At 40.1% G+C, this 23277-nt stretch overlaps 1 protein-coding gene across 1 annotated transcript; it reads right to left on the reverse strand.

Annotated features, from left to right (window-relative positions):
• Window positions 1-2283: 2283 nt before the first annotated feature.
• Window positions 2284-21934, reverse strand: LOC148000498 (uncharacterized). Its single transcript, XM_087589595.1, has 9 exons — window positions 21910-21934; window positions 21494-21530; window positions 19297-19358; window positions 10572-10605; window positions 10038-10080; window positions 8869-8997; window positions 3413-4140; window positions 2988-3310; window positions 2284-2440 (listed from the first exon to the last, which is right to left on the reverse strand). Exons 1-9 carry the CDS (start codon window positions 21932-21934, stop codon window positions 2418-2420), a joined length of 1404 nt encoding a protein of 467 aa, XP_087445721.1. The 3' UTR covers window positions 2284-2417.
• Between the last annotated feature and the right edge of the window lie 1343 nt (window positions 21935-23277).

The raw sequence follows: 23277 nt of genomic DNA on the forward strand, positions 1-23277 counted from the left end.
GAATATCTACTACTGTGCTATGGTTCTCCTTCATAACCTAGTACAGCCTAACAATAGGAAATAAGGATTAGAGCCTGAGGTGTTTGGTAAAACACGTTTCCCGAAAACCTCACTGCAGATGTGGAAATAAGGGGATCCCCAAAACTTGCTTTCCTGCAAGGATGAAGATCAGTGTGCTCCAAGACACTAGGATTTGAGTGAATGAACATGTCCCCAAAACTGAGGGACCAGGGGTGGAACCCATACAGAGGGATGATGGCCTGAGTTCAGTCCCTAGAACCCACAATGTGGCGGAACAGAACTGTAGAGTGGCATTGTCCTTTGACCCACACAATTACACATGTGAGTGGGGTACAGGAAATAGAGAGGAAGACAATATCAGTCTCTATCCTTCACATGTGGATCAATGCACACACAAGATGTACACAAGGTTTATACTGGGGTTCATGGTTATAGATCCAATTCAAAATGTCTTTGTTTGACCCATCTGCAAGCACAAGTCATATTGGTGTAAATATCTCTTGGTGAAAATTTTTGCACTATACTAGAAAATTTATTGAAGTTTCATGATAAAAATTTATCTTATGGTGAAATTTACCATGTTGTATAATATTAACATACATATACATATACATATACATACACACACACACACACACACACACATACATACATACATATGGCCTAGAGAGATGGAGACGCAGTTAAGAGTTCTAGTTTTGTTTGTAGAGCACTCAGTTTTAATTGCTAGCACATCGCTGGCCACTCAAAACCAACCATCTGTAAATCCAGTTCCAGGGGAACCAGCACTGGGTTCTATCACACATACTGCATAGAAAATGCACAGCAGTAAAAACTCTTACATATAAATCTAATCAATTTAATGATAGACAAAGAAAATAAAATGTATTAACTTCTTGACCTAAAACATGTGCCCAATAACGGGCTCTAACAGAGACCATGGAAAAGAATTGATAAACTAACTCAATGTTTCTGTTTTCTGTACAGAAGGCCTATGAGCTGCTGTCTTCAGGTACGCAGCTCTCATATGCCTAGGAGCCTAAAGTAGGTATGCAATCCAGTGGGGCTCAGTGAAAAGGAAGCTAAGCATGACCTCTCCCCTCTCAGTAAGGAGCCTATAAAATAAAGGATGCCCAGTGCTACACTCCACAGATCCAAGAAGACTGAACAAGAGAAGGGCACAAGAAAGGATAATTGAGAATATGGAAGGGTCATGGAAGGCATATGGATGAAGGGAACCAGTTGGGAAAGGAGAAAGGAAGGAATAGGGTCACTGAGGGTCCAGTGTGGGGAGGGGGAGGGAACCATGATAATGAATGGAAATCTGCAACAGATAGGGGTGGTGAGTGAGGAGGCGACCTCAGAGAGAGACAGAGACTGAGGCAGAGGAGGAAACAAGAATCACTGGAGCTTGTGACTCACTGCACTGGGGATACAGAGCATGGGGATCCTGGCTCTTCTCGCTATGCAGGAAGCCCAGTGGAGCAACTGGAACATCGACCCAACCACAAAACTTTAAATCCAAATTTTTTCCTGTCTACAGGAAATGAAGGAATAGGGCTGGAGGAGAGACTGAGGGAACAGCCAACCAATAACCCACCCACCCTTGAACAAGCGACAGTCCCTGACTCTGAATGATACCCTGTTATGCTAGCAGACAGAGTCTAGCACAGGCTGTCTGGAGAGGTTGCACCCAGCAGCTGACTTAGATGTACACACCCTCAGCTAAAATTGGATGGATCTTGAAGACTCTTATGGAAGAAAAAGTAGAAGGATTGCAGTCCCTCAGAGGATAAGAACGCAACAGGAAGACTAACAAAATCGATTGACCTGGACTCTTAGGGCTCTTAGAGACTGATCCACCAACCAAAGAATATGCAGAGGCTGGTCCTAAGCCTCCACACACATAGGTAGCACATATGGACCTCGATCTTCATGTGAGTCCCAAAAAAAACTGCAGCAGGGACTATCCTTAAAGCTGTTGCCCGTATGCGGGATATGTCCTTCTATCTAGACGGCCTTGTCTGGACTCAGTGGGAGAGGAAGGGCATAGTCTCACAGAGACTTCATGTTCCAGGGTGGGAAGATAACCAAGTGGCCCCTACCCTCTCAGAGGAGAAGGAGGCGGGGCACAAGGGAAGGATTGTGGGAGAGGCTGACAGGGAGGGGGCAGTGAGCAGGATGTAAAGTAAACAAGTAAAAAATAAAATTGAAAATAATTGAACATTTTTTCTAGGAAGCATCACACGGCACAACTGAGTCTCCAGTGAAACAATAAATTTTTACTTCAGTCTACTATCACATTATACCTTTAACTCTACAATTTATATATATGATCAATTCTTCCACACAGACTGCTGTGGCATTCCAATCGATCCTGGAGGAACATCAAGGGTCTAGGGATCAGGAGCCGCAGCCACTAGAAGAAAAACAAGAATTATCAACAGCATCATCAGGCACATCACTGGTGATATTGTCATGCCCAGCATCAACAACATCAGTATCATTATCATCGGGATCAATGTAGTGAGAAACAGTGAGAAGGTGGATGCTTCTCTTGTTATTTTTAATCTCAGAAGTTGCTTCTTTTGGAATGTTGCGGTCAAAGGCTATGCTAACCTCAGAAGTCAGAGTTCAGAATGACAGCATTAAATAGACAATAACATTTAACAGGAAGTTACCCCTGCTTAGTCATTCAGGAAACACAAGGTCTTCACTGGGAGTGACCATAATCTCCTCATTCTAGACTAGAAAACAACCAATCAGAAAACAGTTTTACATGTCACTTGTATTTGTCCAAACTGGATTTATCATGTTACTGAAAATATATAAATTGAAAAAAAATTTCAGGTTCTAGGTTATTCATGAATAGCCCTATAGAAGCATGAAATTTATTAACAATACAGACCTAGGTTTCAAGGGAAAAAAATTCATCTATTTTAAGCTACTATTTTTGTCTAACTAACCTGATCCAACTTTTTTGTTAGTGGGAGCTCCTTGGCCATTTTCTTCATGCCATGTATGTTGAATTTGGATTTTCATCCATGTTATGACAGAGAAAAGTGAGGATACAAGCCATATAAAAGGCAAAAAGGGGATGTGTGCTATCGCTGGTGCCCGAAGATATCCACCCACCCTGAGAGGGTTCATGCTGTGGTTTATTGGTTCAGCTGACGCAGAAGCATCAAAATTATCAACAGGTGCCTGAGTAGCAGGCAGACCTTCTTCTATGTCAGGAATAAAAGAAGATTCCTCATCTGAAGAAGCAGTATAAAATATTTCTTCTTCACTAAAGGATATCAAAAGAGTCAGGTTAGTCATTTGAATGGAATCAAGGGAATAACAAGTGCAGGAACCAGGAGTGGGCTCTGGGTCAGCATGGGGTTTGTACCTTGTACTCTCCTTGTAAAGAGGTAAATCAACTACATAATCCAATCCAATGTGACTAGCTGGTCCTGAGTCACCTGACACAGTACTGTCAGCAGCATATGTAAGGGACAGCTCGGGCTCATCTGCAGTCAGACCGTCAGCGGCATTGGTGGACTTAGTCAGCGCAAGCTCAGCTGCAGTCAGACTGGCAGCGGCATTGGTGGACTTAGTCGGCGCAGGCTCACCTGCAGTCAGACTGTCAGCAGCATTGGTGGACTTAGTCGGCGCAGGTTCAGCTGCAGTCAGACTGGCAGCGGCAGTGGTGGACTTAGTCGGCGCAGGCTCAACTGCAGTCAGACTGTCAGCGGCAGTGGTGGACTTAGTCGGCACAGGCTCAGCTGCAGTCAGACTGGCAGCATCCTTGGTGGACTTAGTCGGCGCAGGCTCAGCTGCAGTCAGACTGGCAGCATCCTTGGTGGACTTAGTCAGTGCAGGCTCAACTGCAGTCAGACTGTCAGTGGCAATGGTGGACTTAGTTGGCGCAGGCTCAACTGCAGTCAGACTGTCAGCGGCAATGGTGGACTTAGTTGGCTCAGGCTCAACTGCAGTCAGACTGGCAGCCTCCTTGGTGGACTTATTCTGCGCAGGCTCAGCAGCATCCAGGCTGTCAGCAGTAGAAGTGGAAGGTCCAACATCAGCAGCAGCCTCAGAAGGCACGGAATGGAAATTTTCCATTTTAGTTTTTTCATCCTATAAGGAAAATTATCATTGTTATTTTTGATTTAAAATTCACTGATTTTATTCATTTCATCACCCTTCTGATAAAGTCAGGACCTTGATTTATAGTCCCCAAACTATTTCTGTATTCCGTCGATATTTAGCACTACATTCAATGATATTCAGTAACGTCTGCTTCCTTTCAGGATGAGTAAACGGCCCAGAGTCTTTAAAAATCTTTAATGTGGACATGCTTAGGTTTAAACTTACCACTATTCTACTCTTTGGGATCTAAAGTCATGGTACCTTTTAAGATGAAAATATATAAAAAGAAGTGACAAAATGTGTTTCTTGGCCTCTGATGTTTTGCTCTGCTTCTCCTCTAAATAACGATTTTGTAATATTCTCTCTCCTTCATATTCTATGGTTCATCCCAAAAGTTCCACCAGAGAACTACTACACCTGATAAAAAACTTCAGCAAAGTGGCTGGGTATAAAATTAACTCAAATAAATCAGTAGCCTTCCTCTACACAAAAGAGAAACAAGCCGAGAAAGAAATTAGGGAAACGACACCCTTCATAATAGTCCCAAAGAATATAAAGTACCTCAGTGTGACTTTAACCAAGCAAGTAAAAGATCTGTACAATAAGAACTTCAAGTCTCTGAAGAAAGAAATTTAAGAAGACCTCAGAAGATGGAAAGATCTCCCATGCTCATGGATTGGCAGGATTAATATAGTAAAAATGGCCATTTTACCAAAAGTGATCTACAGATTCAATGCAATCCCCATCAAAATATCAATCCAATTCTTCACAGAGATAGAACAATTTGCAAATTCATCTGGAATAACAAAAAACCCAGGATAGCTAAAACTATCCTCAACAATAAAAGGACTTCAGGGGGAATCACTATCTCTGAACTCAAGCAGTATTGCAGAGTAATAGTGATAAAAACTGCATGGTATTGGTACAGAGACAGACAGATAGACCAATGGACTAGAATTGAAGACCCAGAAATGAACCCACACACCTATGGGCACTTGATTTTTGACAAAGGAGCCAAAACCATCCAATGGAAAAAAGATAGCATTTTCAGTAAATGGTGCTGGTTCAGCTGGATGTCAACATGTAGAAGAATGCAGATCAATCCATGCTTATCACCCTGTACAAAGCTTAAGTCCAAGTGGATCAAGGACCTCCACATCAAACCAGATACACTCAAACAATAGAAGAAAAAGTGGGGAAGCATCTGGAACACATGGGCACTGGAGAAAATTTCCTGAACAAAACACCAAAGGCTTATGCTCTAAGATCAAGAATCGACAAATGGGATCTCATAAAACTGCAAAGCTTCTGTAAGGCAAAGGACACTGTGGTTAGGACAAAACGGCAACCAACAAATTGGGAAAAGATCTTTACCAATCCTACAACAGATAGAGGGCTTATATCCAAAATAGACAAAGAACTCAAGAAGTTAGACCTCAGGGAGACAAATAACCCTACTAAAAAATGGGGTTCAGAGCGAAACAAAGAATTCACAGCTGGGGAATGCTGAATGGCTGGGAAAAACCTAAAGAAATGTTCAACATCTTTAGTCATAAGGGAAATGCAAATCAAAACAACCCTGTGATTTCATCTCACACCAGTGAGAATGGCTAAGATCAGAAACTCAGGTGACAGCAAATGCTGGCGAGGATGTGGTGGGATTGCAGACTGGTACAACCATTCTGGAAATCAGTCTGGAGGCTCCTCAGAAAAATGGACATTGAACTACCCGAGGACCCAGCTATACCTCTCTTGGGCATATACCCAAAAGATGCCCCAACTTATAAAAAAGACACGTGCTCCACTATGTTCATAGCAGCCTTATTTATAATAGCCAGAAAATGGAAAGAACCCAGATGCCCTTCAACAGAGGAATGGATACAGAAAATGTGGTACATCTACACAATGGAATATTACTCAGCTATCAAAAACAACGGCTTTATGAAATTCATAGGCAAATGGTTGGAACTGGAAAATATCATCCTGAGTGAGGTAACCCAATCACAGAAAAACACACATGGCATGCACTCATTGATAAGTGGCTATTAGCCCAAATGCTTGAATTACCCTAGATTTCTAGAACAAACGAAACTCAAGATGGATGATCAAAATGTGAATGCTTCACTCCTTCTTTAAAAGGGGAACAAGAATACCCTTGGCAGGGAATAGGGAGGCAAAGTTTAAAACAGAGGCAGAAGGAACACCCATTTAGAGCCTGCCCCACATGTGGCCCATACATATACAGCCATCCAGTTAGACAAGATGGATGAAGCAAAGAAGTGCAGACCGACAGGAGCCGAATGTAGATCTCTCCTGAGAGACACAGCCAGAATACAGCAAATACATAGGCGAATGCCAGCATGAAACCACTGAACTGAGAACGGGACCCCCGTTGAAGGAATCAGAGAAAGGACTGGAAGAGATTGAAGGGGCTTGAGACCCCATATGAACAACAATGCCAAGCAACCAGAGCTTCCAGGGACTAAGCCACTACCCAAAGACTATACATGGACTGACCCTGGGCTCTGACCTCATAGGTAGCAATGAATATCCTAGTAAGAGCACCAGTGGAAGGGGAAGCCCCTAGTCCTACTAAGACTGAACTCCCAGTGAACAAGATTGTTAGGGGGAGGGAGGTAATGGGAGGAGGATCGGGAGGGGAGCAGGGGGGAGGGGCTAGGGGGACATTGGCCTGGAAATCGGGAAAGGGAAATACAATCGAAATGTAAATAAGAAATACTCAAGTTAATAAAGAAAAAAATAAAAATAAAAATAAAAAGTACCTGAGTTCCATGTCTTTGCTAAGTTCTTCCTAGAATAAAAATTACTCAGGTTCATCACCTCTAGTAGTTAATTGGAAACCAAATTGATCTAGGCATAAAGGAAGAGCATTTGAGTTTGGTTTCTATAAATTTACAGTTTCTAATGATTCCATTATGTGTAATAATTATATCTGAACTTCCTCTTTCCTAATGATGAAATTAGAGGTCTAGAGGAAGGTAATTAGCTACGTGTTGACAGTATGCAGTGGAGTAAGGAGTAAGTAGTGTGTGTAAGATCAGCAGACACACCCTTCTGCTTGCTTTGTAACTTCTGAAAGGGGATTTAAACAGGAAAGATGACTGTTACTTTTGAATTTGTTTCTGGACTTTCTGTGACAAAATATCTGATGGGGAAAACCAGTCACTTATTTCAAGGAAGGAACAGGGAGGCCTGACTTTTGGCAGTACATTATTGGTTCTCACAGGCTGGTAGACCGGGAAGCAGATAACACAGTACTGGTACCACAAGTAGTCACAGCCATTAAAATCTACCACTGAAAACCTTCTGCTAGCGAGGCCAGACCCCAAAAGTTAAACAATCTCCCAAACAGTGGCCAAGTGTTCAAACACATGAACTCCCATCTCTTTGTCTGATCCGTCCATGCACTGCTTAGCATTTGTGTTAATGTTAAATAACCCTCCCACACACACACACATGCAGAGTTTATCTACTGTTTGTCTGTTAATGCTAACCAAAGTGTAAATCATGCTACAAATGTGATAAACCTACTTGGCAGCCTGACTGATAACTTGAATTTGATACCTGAGACTGGAAACAGAGGAAGGGAATGATTGATTCATACAAGTTATCTTTTGATACCCACAATTCAACTTACATTCTCCTACTCCCCAAATAAATTAAGAACAGGACGTCCTTGAACTGACAGAGACCACCCTGCCTGCTTTATGAGTTCGTGAATTAACTGTGTACACCAACATACCCAGCCACCTGTTGTGGGCACCCTGCCTATAAGTACTTTGGACTTCAATGGGTAAAACCAGAATGCTGAGGTCCTGTCCAGGAAGTTAAGAAATATCAGAAGACTGACTTCTTATTTCCCCTGATGATAATTTTAATCTTTTTGCCTATCAAACATATTAAATCTGTGTGCTGGAAAAGAGGCTGAGGAGTTTAAAACATTCATTGCTCCTCCAGGACACCTGGCTTTGCTTTGTAAAACACATAATATTGGCTGACAAAGTTCTGGAACAACAAGAACAAAGGATGAAATGACCTCTTCTGATTTTTGTGGGAAGCACACGCACATGGTATACAGACAGAATACACGCAAAACATTCACACACATAAAGTCAGTCAATCCAAAGTAAATGAAGCACAACTATGGTGGTTGCTTTCATGTTGACTGTACCTATTTCCAGGAGCATGTACTATTTGGTTTCTGTATTTTTATGAGTTCTCCTCAGTGAGTTAAAAACATGCTCATTTTCTGTTTTTTCTTCTGTTTCCATAGTCTAATTTACTATTATTACATTTTATGACAGTGATTCTCAACCTGTCTGTCATACCCTATTGGAGGAGGGCATAGAACAGTCTCACACAGGTTGGCAAAGACCTTCTGAAAATACCAATACGACATTACAGTTGATGATATTATCAATCTGACACTGATGCAGTAGCAACAAAACAGTTGTATGGTTGGGAATCACCACAGCATGAGGAACTGTATTAAAGGTCACAGCGTTAGGAAGGTTGAGAAGCACTGCCTAATGCAGTGACTGGCAAGGAGTGAGGATATGGAGAGTGTGAAGGGAATGCTCAAGGCTGATCTTTCTCTACTTGTTCACTACTTGCTCTAGGAAGGCATAGGCACAAACACCCATCACTCCCCTTCACAAAAGGAAATAGGTTCCTTCTCACATCAGTGGGGATTACCGTTGCAGATGTATTTTCTTCCCACACTTCAAGAATTGGGGCTACCCGAGAAGACACATAAACTCCAGATTTTCTAAAACTGTTCTGGCTCTTCTTAGGTTTTATGTGGATCTTTCTCCCTGATTCTCCCTGCAATGCAGAGGGGACAGTTAACTTTTTATTTGGTCCCGAAATTAACTCTTTTCTTTTAGGATGCATGCTTTTAAATCAACTTTATTACTTAGGAATTACAGGATATTGACACATGAAAATTAAAATTCATTATTAAATATAAAATATCTTCTAATATGCCTACTTACAACTTAGCAGAGGAGGACGGTAATGGGGGGAGGATGGGGAGGGGAACACACATAGAGAAGGCGACAGGAAGGGGCTAGGGGGATGGGGAGGGTTTAGGGAGATGTTGGCCAGAAACCTGAAAACAGAATAAGAATCGAAATCTAAATAAGAAATACCCAAGTTAATAAAGATGAAAAAAATTGCATGCATTTTCCTGAGGGTCAAGTCACTTAGGAGATTCCTGGATTATAGAAATGTCTGGACTTACTAAGAAGTACTTATTATATATAAGTACACTGTAGCTGTCTTCAGACACACCAGGAGAGATCATCAGATCTCATTATAGATGGTTGTGAGCCACCATGTGGTTGCTGGGAATTGGATTCATCAAGACCTCTGGAAGAGCAGTCAGTGCTCTTAACCACTGAGCCATCTCTCCAGCCCAGGAAAACCCGTATGGGAGAGGTGAGGGGGAAGGGATGGGGGCTCATGGACAGGAAACCGGGAAGGGGAAAAACATTGGAAAAGTAAAGAAATATATCTAATAAAGAATTTTTAAAAAAGAAATATTATGGTCTAGTAATAGTCACATTTTAAAATCAGTCAAATGTGTACTCATCTCTGCAAACAACACTTGTCAAACATCAGACATCTTCTATTGTACAAGGACTGTGCTCAATCTTCCACTCACTATGTCTTTTGAGTCCATTCTCTTATTGACCACCACTACCCACAAGGACTTACTGCTCACTTGCAGTTTGTAGAAATCTCCACATCTACAATGTAGACTCCGTTGAGCAATCTTTCCATATAAAACTGATCCCAGTTACACTATTGCTGAATTATAACAAAATTCATAAGAAAATTAATTTCACAAAGAAGCATTTTACCTTCACAGAGGAGGTAGAGCTGACATTATCTACATTCACACACCTAGGAACAACAAAGGAGGGCTTGTCAGGGAGCCTTTAGAATAACAGCATGCAACATTCTTCCAACCTCAGTTTTGTGGCTCAATCCCTTCTTCGTGAATAAGAAACCCAGGCAAACTATCCAGTAAACTTCAGGTGATTCTCTGTCACCACCTCCTGCCTCATCATAAGTGCCCCAGGATTCAGATGCACTTGGGATCATCAGACTTCATGTGGATTCTGAGAATCCAACCTTCATTCTCACAGACTCATGGCAAGCACTTTATCCACTGAATCATCTCCCTACCTAAGGATGTTTGTCCATATCTCATGCTGTGTGGGAGATAGGTCTAGTAGTTTGAACATGGTTTGCTCTACAAATAATTGTTTAGCTTGTGATTATAGAAGAAATAAAGAAGCTGAAATCGTTGTACACAGAGGCAAAGACAGTGTCAAGTTCTGAACATTATACTTTTTACAGATTAATGTATTGTACAATGCACACATTCTTACCACGGTGATCTTCCTGTAAGTTGCATACCAGCTTCTAAATAGGGAAGCAAAATTTGTCACTAAACAACTATAGGAAACATGACAATAAGTGCAAAGGCTAATATTTGTGACCCTATATTTTTTGGCACCATTTATGAAAAGCCTTTAAAGTGAGTAATTATTTGTAAATTATAAATATATGCAAAAACCTTCCTTTCCATTTCCTAGTATATTTTAAAGACAAAGAGAAAATTTCATCAAAAGTTACTACTTATAAAAATTGTTGTGCAAATTACCTATGATCCTGATCACTATCAGACACAGAAATTACCATCTTAGCCTGAACTGTTGTCCCATAGTGAAGGGTTAAAAGGACAGCGTCATGTTGCCACTGCTGCTTTTTGCCTCTGGAATAGGGATGTTTGCAGCACTCTAAGTGTGCATGCTCATCTGGTACAGCAGTGAAAGGGGCTGCTACAAAGGTCGACTTGAACTTCCTTCACTGTGGAGGAACATTCATTGCTACCACCGGGAAGCACAGTCTCTGGTGACTGTCATTGCAGGACAGTCAAATATAGGAGACCCAAAGACCTTTACAAAACATTTCCAGCTGCAAGTGTGACAAAGCTCTTGAGAGATCAGTGTGTTACTGTAGTCGAGATCTTCTGAAGAAGATGTTAAGGGCCCTCAGATCTAGCATTGACCCCTAGCTCATTTCCATCAAAAAGAAGTTCAACATCAACTTCCATTGCCGGCCATGGCAAGAGCAACTGGAAAGACTTCCTTAGTAGTTATGCAACATGAATTATTACTCCAGAGAGAGAAGCATGAAAGAAACTTGCAGATAGAGCAGCAATCTCACATAAAACATTTTTAAAATATATTTCCACATATAAACCATAGTGTGTCTCAAGTTTCACTCTCTGGATAAAGCCTGCCCTCGAAACATGCTTCAGAGAATGAACAACCCTAGTTCATTTCCTTTACAGTATGTAAAACTCCACTGCACACCCCTTGGCATTGCCCATGACCAGAGCAAGTTTTTGTCCTATCAACAAATGGGCTGAGAAAATGTCTCTATGGTGGACCGTATGCTCAGCATGTGTGGGGCCTCTTACAGTCCTCAACAACACAAACAAAACTCCAGTGCTGAAATACATTTTAAAAAAAGACACCCACATTATGATAATTCTGTTTCTCTCAGGGTTATGTGAAGAGGGTCATTTAGGTTCCTCTACACTATTCTCTGGCTGGCTCTCTCCAAAGGCACAGTAGGTATGAGAGATGCTGTGGTGTAGGTTGCTGAAAGGATAAATTCTGTGGTGCTTCTCCCCCTGTTGGAATCTAATCTTATTCAGACTCAATCAAGGGATCATTCAGTGCTGTGTACTGGAGAATGATGTGGTTTTTCAACCTTCCATCTACTGTGTCAATGTTGTTTTTACTGGAAATTTTGTCTTGCAGCATATAAATCAAGTATCACTATATCTTTTGCTAATTAATAGGACTACAGGGAAAAGGTGCTGTCAGAGTAGCCCATATGGAGGCTGCTTTCATTGAATGCTAAGAATATCAGTTTTCATTCCCCAGCACTACCTACAAATCTCACACACCATTCACTTCTCCAAAGGTTCCTGAGTGAGCCAGATATTTATAATATCAAGATATTCACATTAAATGGAAGACAACTAAAAATAACTATAAGATAATCTATGAATTATCAAATAAGTATGATTGAAATATTATGAAGGGAAAAATTCCAGATTATGCTAAAAACATTTAGTCTCCAAAACATAATGAAAGTAATTGAATACTGTTTTTGGTTTGTTTTTTTGTTTTTTTTTTATTAACTTGAGTATTTCTTATATACATTTCAAGTGTTATTCCCTTTCCCGGTTTCCCGGCAAACATCGCCCTCCCCCCTCCCCTTCCTTATGGGTGTTCCCCTCCCAACCCTCCCCCCATTGCCGCCCTTCCCCCATAGTCTAGTTCACTGGGGGTTCAGTCTTAGCAGGACCCAGGGCTTCCCCTTCCACTGGTGCTCTTACTAGCATATTCATTGCTACCTATGGGGTCAGAGTCCAGGGTCAGTCCATGTATAGTATTTAGGTAGTGGCTTAGTCCCTGGAAGCTCTGGTTGCTTGGCATTGTTGTACTTTTGGGGTCTCGAGCCCCTTCAAGCTCTTCCAGTTCTTTCTATGATTCCTTCAACACGGGACCTATTCTCAGTTCAGTGGTTTGCTGCTGGCATTCGCCTCTGTGTTTGCTGTATTCTGGCTGTGTCTCTCAGGAGCGATCTACATCCGGCTCCTGTCGGTCTGCACTTCTTTGCTTCATCCATCTTGTCTAATTGGGTGGCTGTATATGTATGGGCCACATGTGGGGCAGGCTCTGAATGGGTGTTCCTTCAGTCTCTGTTTTAATCTTTGCCTCTCCCTTCCCTGCCAAGGGTATTCTTTTTCCTCATTTAAAGAAGGAGTGAAGCATTCACATTTTGATCATCCGTCTTGAGTTTCCTTTGTTCTAGGGATCTAGGGTAATTCAAGCATTTGGGCTAATAGCCACTTATCAATGAGTGCATACCATGTATGTCTTTCTGTGATTGGGTTAGCTCAATCAGGATGATATTTTCCAGTTCCAACCATTTGCCTATGAATTTCATAAACTCGTTGTTTTTGATAGCAGAGTAATATTTCATTGTGTAGATGTACCACATTTTCTGTATCCATTCCTCTGTTGAAGGGCATCTGGGTTCTTTCCATTTTCTGGCTATTATAAATAAGGCTGCGATGAACATAGTGGAGCACGTGTCTCTTTTATATGTTGAGGCATCTTTTGGGTATATGCCCAAGAGAGGTATAGCTGGATCCTCAGGCAGTTCAATGTCCAATTTTCTGAGGAACCTCCAGACTGATTTCCAGAATGGTTGTACCAGTCTGCAATCCCACCAACAATGGAGGAGTGTTCCTCTTTCTCCACATCCTCGCCAGCATCTGCTGTCACCTGAGTTTTTGATCTTAGCCATTCTCACTGGTGTGAGGTGAAATCTCAGGGTTGTTTTGATTTGCATTTCCCTTATGACTAAAGATGTTGAACATTTCTTTAGGTGCTTCTCAGCCATTCGGCATTCCTCAGCTGTGAATTCTTTGTTTAGCTCTGAACCCCATTTTTTAATAGGGTTATTTGTCTCCCTGAGGTCTAACTTCTTGAGTTCTTTGTATATTTTGGATATAAGGCCTCTATCTGTTGTAGGATTGGTAAAGATCTTTTCCCAATCTGTTGGTTGCCGTTTTGTCCTAACCACAGTGTCCTTTGCCTTACAGAAGCTTTGCAGTTTTATGAGATCCCATTTGTCGATTCTTGATCTTAGAGCATAAGCCATTGGTGTTTTGTTCAGGAAATTTTTTCCAGTGCCCATGTGTTCCAGATGCTTCCCTAGTTTTTCTTCTATTAGTTTGAGTGTGTCTGGTTTGATGTGGAGGTCCTTGATCCACTTGGACTTAAGCTTTGTACAGGGTGATAAGCATGGATCGATCTGCATTCTTCTACATGTTGACCTCCAGTTGAACCAGCACCATTTGCTGAAAATGCTATCTTTTTTCCATTGGATGGTTTTGGCTCCTTTGTCAAAAATCAAGTGACCATAGGTGTGTGGGTTCATTTCTGGGTCTTCAATTCTAGTCCATTGCTCTATCTGTCTGTCTCTGTACCAATACCATGCAGTTTTTATCACTATTGCTCTGTAATACTGCTTGAGTTCAGGGATAGTGATTCCCCCTGAAGTCCTTTTATTGTTGAGGATAGCTTTAGCTATCCTGGGTTTTTTGTTATTCCAGATGAATTTGCAAATTGTTCTGTCTAACTCTTTGAAGAAATGGATTGGTATTTTGATGGGGATTGCATTGAATCTGTAGATTGCTTTTGGTAAAATGGCCTTTTTTACTATATTAATCCTGCCAATCCATGAGCATGGGAGATCTTTCCATCTTCTGAGGTCTTCTTCAATTTCTTTCCTCAGTGTCTTGAAGTTCTTATTGTACAGATCTTTTACTTGCTTGGTTAAAGTCACACCGAGGTACTTTATATTATTTGGGTCTATTATGAAGGGTGTCGTTTCCCTAGTTTCTCTCTCGGCTTGTTTCTCTTTTGTATAGAGGAAGGCAACTGATTTATTTGAGTTAATTTTATACCCAGCCACTTTGCTGAAGTTGTTTATCAGCTTTAGTAGTTCTCTGGTGGAACTTTTGGGATCACTTAAATATACTATCATGTCATCTGCAAATAGTGATATTTTGACCTCTTCTTTTCCGATCTGTATCCCCTTTATCTCCTTTTTTGTCTGATTGCTCTGGCTAGAACTTCAAGAACTATATTGAATAAGTAGGGAGAGAGTGGGCAGCCTTGTCTAGTCCCTGATTTTAGTGGGATTGCTTCAAGTTTCTCTCCATTTAGTTTAATGTTAGCAACTGGTTGGCTGTATATGGCTTTTACTATGTTTAGGTATGGGCCTTGAATTCCTATTCTCTCCAAGACTTTTATCATGAAGGGGTGTTGAATTTTGTCAAATGCTTTCTCAGCATCTAATGAAATAATCATGTGGTTCTGTTCTTTCAGTTTGTTTATATAATGGATCACGTGATGGTTTTCCGTATATTAAACCATCCCTGCATGCCTGGGATGAAGCCTACTTGATCATGGTGGATGATTGTTTTGATGTGCTCTTGAATTCGGTTTGCCAGAATTTTATTGAGTATTTTTGCGTCGATATTCATAAGGGAAATTGGTCTCAAGTTCTCTTTCTTTGTTGTGTCTTTGTGTGGTTTAGGTATAAAAGTAATTGTGGCTTCGTAGAAGGAATTCGGTAGTGCTCCATCTGTTTCAATTTGGTGGAATAATTTGGATAATATTGGTACGAGGTCTTCTATGAAGGTCTGATAGAATTCTGCACTAAACCCGTCTGGACCTGGTCTCTTTTTGGTTGGAAGACCTTTAATGACTGCTTCTAGTTCCTTAGGAGTTATGGGGTTGTTTAACTGCTTTATCTGTTCCTGATTTAACTTTGGTACCTGGTATCTGTCTAGGAAATTGTCCGTTTCCTGAAGATTTTCAAGTTTTGTTGAATATATGTTTTTATAGTAAGATCTGATGATTTTTTGAATTTCCTCTGAATCTGTAGTTATGTCTCCCTTTTCATTTCTGATTTTGTTAATTTGGATACACTCTCTGTGTCCTCTCGTTAGTCTGGCTAAGGGTTTATCTATCTTGTTGATTTTCTCAAAGAACCAACTTTTGGTTCTGTTGATTCTTTCTATGGTCCTTTTTGTTTCTACTTGGTTGATTTCAGCTCTGAGTTTGATTATTTCCTGCCTTCTACTCCTCCTGGGTGTATTTGCTTCTTTCTGTTCTAGAGCTTTTAGGTGTGCTGTCAAGCTGCTGACATATACTCTTTCCTGTTTCTTTCTGCAGGCACTCAGCGCTATGAGTTTTCCTCTTAGCACAGCTTTCATTGTGTCCCATAAGTTTGGGTATGTTGTATCTTCATTTTCATTAAATTCTAAAAAGTTTTTAATTTCTTTCTTTATTTCTTCCTTGACCAGGTTATCATTGAGTAGAGCATTGTTCAATTTCCACGTATATGTGGGCATTCTTCCCTTATTGTTATTGAAGACCAGTTTTAGGCCGTGGTGGTCCGATAGCACGCATGGGATTATTTCCATCTTTCTGTACTTGTTGAGGCCCGTTTTTTGACCAATTATATGGTCAATTTTGGAGAAAGTACCATGAGGAGCTGAGAAGAAGGTATATCCATTTGCTTTAGGATAGAATGTTCTATAAATATCTGTTAAGTCCATTTGGCTCATGACTTCTCTTAGTCTGTCGACATCACTGTTTAATTTCTGTTTCCATGATCTGTCCATTGATGAGAGTGGGGTGTTGAAATCTCCCACTATTATTGTGTGAGGTGCAATGTGTGTTTTGAGCTTTAGTAAGGTTTCTTTTACGTATGTAGGTGCCCTTGTATTTGGGGCATAGATATTTAGGATTGAGAGTTCATCTTGGTGGATTTTTCCATTGATGAATATGGAGTGTCCTTCCTTATCTTTTCTGATGACTTTTAGTTGAAAATTGATTTTATTTGATATTAGAATGGCTACTCCAGCTTGCTTCTTCTGACCATTTGCTTGGAAAGTTCTTTTCCAGCCTTTCACTCTGAGGTAGTGTCTGTCTTTGTCTCTGAGGTGTGTTTCCTGTAGGCAGCAGAATGCAGGGTCCTCGTTGCGTATCCAGTTTTTTAATCTATGTCTTTTTATTGGGGAGTTGAGGCCATTGATATTGAGAGATATTAAGGAATAGTGATTATTGCTTCCTGTTATATTCATATTTGGATGTGAGGTTATGTTTGTGTGCTTTCATTCTCTTTGTTTTGTTGCCAAGACGATTAGTTTCTTGCTTCTTCTAGGGTATAGCTTGCCTCCTTATGTTGGGCTTTACCATTTATTATCCTTTGTAGTGCTGGATTTGTAGAAAGATATTGTGCAAATTTGGTTTTGTCATGGAATATCTTGGTTTCTCCATCAATGTTAATTGAGAATTTTGCTGGATACAGTAACCTGGGCTGGCATTTGTTTTCTCTTAGGGTCTGTATGACATCAGTCCAGGATCTTCTGGCCTTCATAGTTTCTGGCGAGAAGTCTGGTGTGATTCTGATAGGTCTCCCTTTATATGTTACTTGACCTTTTTCCCTTACTGCTTTTAATATTCTTTCTTTGTTTTGTGCGTTTTGTGTTTTGACAATTATGTGACGGGAGCTGTTTCTTTTCTGGTCCAATCTATTTGGAGTTCTGTAGGCTTCTTGTATGTCTATGGGTATCTCTTTTTTTAGGTTAGGGAAGTTTTCTTCCATGATTTTGTTGAAGATATTTACTGGTCCTTTGAGCTGGGAGTCTTCACTCTCTTCTATACCTATTATCCTTAGGTTTGATCTTCTGATTGAGTCCTGGATTTCCTGTATGTTTTGGACCAGTAGCTTTTTTCGCTTTACATTATCTTTGACAGTTGAGTCAATGATTTCTATGGAATCTTCTGCTCCTGAGATTCTCTCTTCCATCTCTTGTATTCTGTTGGTGAAGCTTGTATCTACAGCTCCTTGTCTCTTCTTTTGGTTTTCTATATCCAGGGTTGTTTCCATGTGTTCTTTCTTGATTGCTTCTATTTCCATTTTTAATTCCTTCAACTGTTTGATTGTGTTTTCTTGGAATTCTTTCAGGGATTTTTGTGTCTCCTCTCTATGCGCTTCTACTTGTTTATTTATGTTCTCCTGGAATTCTTTCAGGGATTTTTGTGTCTCCTGTCTATGGGCTTCTACTTGTTTATTTATGTTTTCCTGGAATTCTTTCAGGGATTTTTGCGATTCTTTCAGGCATTTTTGCGATTCCTCTCTGTAGGCTTCTACTTGTTCTCTAAGGGAGTCCTTCACGTCTTTCTTGAAGTCCTCCAGCATCATGATCAAAAATGATTTTGAAACTAGATCTTGCTTTTCTGGTGTGTTTGGATATTCCATGTTTGTTTTGATGGGAGAATTGGGCTCCGATGGTGCCATGTAGCCTTGGTTTCTGTTGCTTGGGTTCCTGCGCTTGCCTCTCGCCATCAGATTATCTCTAGTGTTACTTTGTTCTGCTATTTCTGACAGTGGCTAGACTGTCCTATAAGCCTGTGTGTCAGGAGTGCTGTAGACCTGTTTTCCTCTCTTTCAGCCAGTTATGGGGACAGAGTGTTCTGCTTTCCGGCGTGTAGTTTTTCCTCTCTACAGGTCTTCAGCTGTTCCTGTGGGCCTGTGTCTTGAGTTCACCAGGCAGCTTTCTTGCAGCAGAAAAGTTGGTCTTACCTGTGGTCCCGAGGCTCAAGTTCGCTCGTGGGGTGCTGCCCACGGGCTCTCTGCAGCGGCAGCAACCAGGAAGACCTGTGCCGCCGTTTCCGGGAGCTTCAGTGCACCAGGGTTCCAGATGGTCTTTGGCTTTTTCCTCTGGTGTCCAAGATGTGTGTGCAGAGAGCAGTCTCTTCTGGTTTCCCAGGCTTGTCTGCCTCTCTGAAGGTTCAGCTCTCCCTCCCACGGGATTTGGGTGCAGAGAACTGTTTATCCGGTCTGTTTCCTTCAGGGTCCGGTGGTGTCTCAGGCAGGGGTCCTGCCGCTCCTGGGCCCTCCCCCACGGGAGCCCAGAGGCCTTATACAGTTTCCTCTTGGGCCAGGGATGTGGGCAGGGGTGAGCAGTGTTGGTGTTCTCTTCCGCTCTGCAGCCTCAGGAGTGCCCACCTGACCAGGCGGTTGGGTCTCTCTCTCACAGGGTCTCTTTGGTTTGTTTTTTAACCTTATCATATTTTACAGACACTAACACCTATAATACGTAGCATTAATCATATATATATTATATATAAAAAACTGAAATAAAAATGTATTTTATTACAAAGTCAACGTACTGCTATGTGTCTAGAGAAAACACAAATCATGGAATAGTGTATTTTTTGTATCAAAAGACACTACACGCATCAGTAGTTCAATTTGAAGAAGCTAACACATCAGACGGTATAATTTGAATTTGACATTTCTTAGAAACAATACCTTAATAAATCTATAGTCTAAAAATGGTTGCCAGCAAGTGAACAAAGAATATAAATATATTCGTATTTGATTTCCTTATTCTTTTTATAGTAAGGGTAGAATCAGTAGAGGACTTACACTTAATCTTACCTGAATTATGCTGGATAGATGTTTTCAGAATGGATTTTAGCTGTCTTGGTGATCTTACTCGACTGTGGGGTATTTTAAGAATGTTATGTTAATATTCATATTAAACATTAATCCAATGCATTGAATTACTTCTTGTTTGATTTCCTAACTTATATTACATTACAAGTCTGGGAATACTTTCCTTTCAACTTTTCCCCATGTGGAAAAAAGGGAAGGAATTTAGCAACACAAAATTAGCCTAATGAAACCATTACACAGTTACACACACACACACACACACACACACACACACACACACACACACACACACCTTTCCAGCTTTTGCTCTCATAGCTATACCAAGTGATATTTTTAATCTGTAGATGCAATGGAATTAGTCCCCTGACTACATTAATCATAACAGTCTCTGCCCCTGATGCAACAAAGCACCTTTTCCCATGATACTTTGTGAATATTTCACTATCTATGATGGTATCACCCAAGTGGTTTGCTTGTCGAACATCAAGTAGATTTCTGTTGCTGCTAGAACTCTTCAAAACCCACCACTGCTTTTGTAATGTTCAAGCTGCTCCTTCTTAACTCATGCATGAATGAATCCTGAAGTCACAATATGCCTGTTTCTGTGCCATTTATGCATTTTTATGAACATAATAAGGTAATAACAGAAAAAAAGAACAATAAGACTAAGCGCATTGAGACTGTGAAACTGTTTGCACTTCCAAGTATAAGTTAAAATGCATATTTTGCAAGGAGTCTTTGAACAGTTTTAGTATGGAAAAGTTTGAATCTTGATTTTTGACATTAGCTTGTATGATTTAGGAAATTTTAAACATGGAGGAAATAAGTCATTTGATAGTATTTATAAAATGTTTTCCTGATGTAGAGCCCAAATAAAGAGAACAACATAATTGTCTTCTCTTGTGGAGGTAATTACTCTTAATGAGCACAGAATTAGCTTGAAATACACCTTTTAATTTTCTACCGAACCAGTGTCTAACCTAGCATCCTGGACAGGAATGGATGGGCCTTCACCTGTATGTTCATGTCCAACTGATGTGGAAGGCAAAAAACCCTTTTATACAGAGATAAATAATTGTCACATGGTCATTTAGTTCTATACATTCAGCTAACCTATTGAGATTCAAAGGATCTGTTACTGTGGAAAGCAGATCATATGAATGGATAATTGACGGGTGGAACTTTCAGGAAGACATGGGACTTGTGGAATAATTAAAAGGTGAATGATTCCCTCGAGTTCCCATGCCAGGTGGAATCACATGCTCTAGATGTTTCTCTGTCCTCCATTTTCACACACTGTCTCCATAAAGGGTTGTTCCCAACCTGAAACCCACATCATGTTCCGTGGGCCATGCTAGTGTGGCCAAATGTCAAGCTAGCCCCAAGCATTCTATAGCCTAGCACAGATTCCTGTCACAGACTCTTCTCACACTCCCAACAACCCAGTGAAGTCATGACTCAACAAACTGTAACCCAGCAACCAGAGTCATATGTTAATTACTTAATGAACAATACATTCGCACAATTAACTTATAACTAACTTATAAGGACATAAACCGCCCACCAAGATAAGATATAGTTTGTTCATCTAGACACACAAAATCCTGTACATATCCATCCCTTCAGAATAACCATAACACCCAATAAATGTACAGAGAGAATTCTTAACATCCATCTTCAAATTCTCTCAGCCTGTCATTGGATGGACTGCAACTCATGGGTGTCTTCCAACATCTATGATATATGCTGCACCTTTGCATTCATAGCTGGTGCCAAAGGAGGAAAGAAATTGTTGCCATCCTCTAGTAATGACTGACTGAGAATCATTCCAAATTATGTAACATGTCAGACAAGATGAATGACTGAAATGATAACTATGAGTGTGGGTCTTATTGCACAAGTATTTAGTAAGGCTTTGAAAAGCCAAAGAATCTTAAGTAGACACTAACTTGCACAGTTAATCCTAGCAGGCTCTTTTTAAAAACTGTATAGTTTGTTCTTGGAAATGGTGGGTGAGTATAATTTTCATTTTCTTATGAAATACACCGAACAAGTTTTCAACCTAAAATTATATTCAGAATATTGTGGGACCTGTAAGACACAAGTCTCAAAGTATACCCAAAATAATTTACTTATTATCTTTGCATTTCTCTAGTATTAATGTATTGTTAAACCTTACCGGGACAAAGGCCTTTCATCGTTAAAAACAAATACTTCTGAAAATAAAAAAAAGAATGTATTATTACAAGTATAGAAGAATATTACGAATAATCAGACTCATTATTAGTATCAATGTCTATAAGAGCAATCTAGAGAGTATTCTAGAGTAAATATTCATTTGTAGCCAATTACTTCACTTAGAACCAATCCATTCCCTATATATTTCAAATCAAGGATGACAGCAATTTATCAAACATTAATGTCTAGAAATAAATAGCCGTAAACAATTGCGATGATCCTAACTGAACTCTCTCAGAATGACAGGAAGCCCAATCCTTACCAGTATGAATATAATCAACTGTGATTCTTTTTACTCTGGGCTAATGATTCTGGAAAGAATAACAGATTGGGTCTGGTGGTGCATAACATGAATACCAACACTGAGGAAGCAAAAACACATTGATCACTGTGATTCCTTAGACAAACAGAACTACAATTTAGTGAGACAATGTCTCAACTTCACCCGTAAAAAGAGAAAAACCCAGAGCCCACCTCAGGACACTGCACCTGAAAAACACCCAGGGATAAACAGTTGGCTGAGGGCCAGCATGAGAATACATTCAACAGGAGCCAAATCAACATGACACATCCTGAGCCCAGATATCCTACTACAGCAAGACCTGGATATCCTAACACAATCAAAGCACAATGAAATTACTTTGAAACCAATCTTATTGATATGATAGAGGAATTTAAAGGAGAAATTAATAAATCCCTTAAAATGTACAGGAAAATATAATCAAACAGGTGAAAAATGAATAAAACATGTCAATACCTGCAAATGATAAAAAAAGAAATAAAGGAAACAAACTGATGGAACCTTGGAGATGGAAAATCTACAAAAGAGAACAAGAACAGAAGCACAGCCAACACAATAAAAGAATTGGAAGAGATGATCTCAGGCATAGAATATATACTTTAAGAAATTAATACATCATCCAAAGAAAAGGTTACCTAAAAAAATGACTGACCCAAAATGTTCAGGTAGTCTGAGACACTGTGAAATTTCCTACTAAGAATAATAGCCATGAACAAAAGTGGAGAGTACGAGCTCCAAGGATGAGAACATATGTTCAGCAAAATCATAGAAGATAATTTATACAACGTAAAGAAAGAATGCTTATGAACATAAAAGAACCTCACAGAACACCAAATTGATTAGTGTTCCCAACACATAATAATCTCTTCACAAAACGAGAATGGTAGGAATTAACACTCATTGGCTATTAATATCTCTCAATATAAGTGAACTCATCTTCCCCACTAAAAAGACACAGCCTGACAAGCAGGATGTGAAATTAGGACCAAATCTATGAAAAATAGGAATGGAAGAAGTTTCCCAGATTAAAGGCACAGAAAATATCCTCAACAACATCATAGAAGAAAACATCCCAAACTTCAAGAAAAAGATGCCTATCTACACACAAGAAGCTTAAAGTACAAATAATACTTTATTGTGCCAGAAAAGAAAATCCTCCAGCTACATAATAACCAAAACAGTAAATCCACCAAAAAAGAGAGAAAATTAAAAAGCGGCAAGGAGAAAGAGGCAAGTAACATATTACATATAAAGGCAAACCAATCAGAAATATACCGAACTTCTCAACAGAGAATTAAAAGCCAGAAGAGCCAATGAGATGTCTTCTAGACCCTAAGAGACTACAACTGTCAGCCCAGACTACAACACTTAGCAAAATTTTCAAACAACATACATGGAGTAAAAAGATGTTTTGTGACAAAACC

Source organism: Rattus norvegicus, chromosome 16, assembly GCF_021556685.1.
Source record: "Rattus norvegicus strain SHRSP/BbbUtx chromosome 16, alternate assembly SHRSP_T2T, whole genome shotgun sequence".
Lineage (NCBI taxonomy): Eukaryota > Metazoa > Chordata > Mammalia > Rodentia > Muridae > Rattus > Rattus norvegicus.

Coding starts and splice junctions, on each gene's coding strand:
- LOC148000498 (XM_087589595.1), bottom strand. CDS start 21,934: ATGTGTTTTTGCTTCCTCAGTGTTG. Junction 10,081..10,571: donor CTTACAGGAAGATCACCGTG/GTAAGAATGTGT, acceptor TGTTGTTCCTAG/GTGTGTGAATGTAGATAATG. Junction 2,441..2,987: donor TAACAAAAAAGTTGGATCAG/GTTAGTTAGACA, acceptor TTTTTCTTCTAG/TGGCTGCGGCTCCTGATCCC.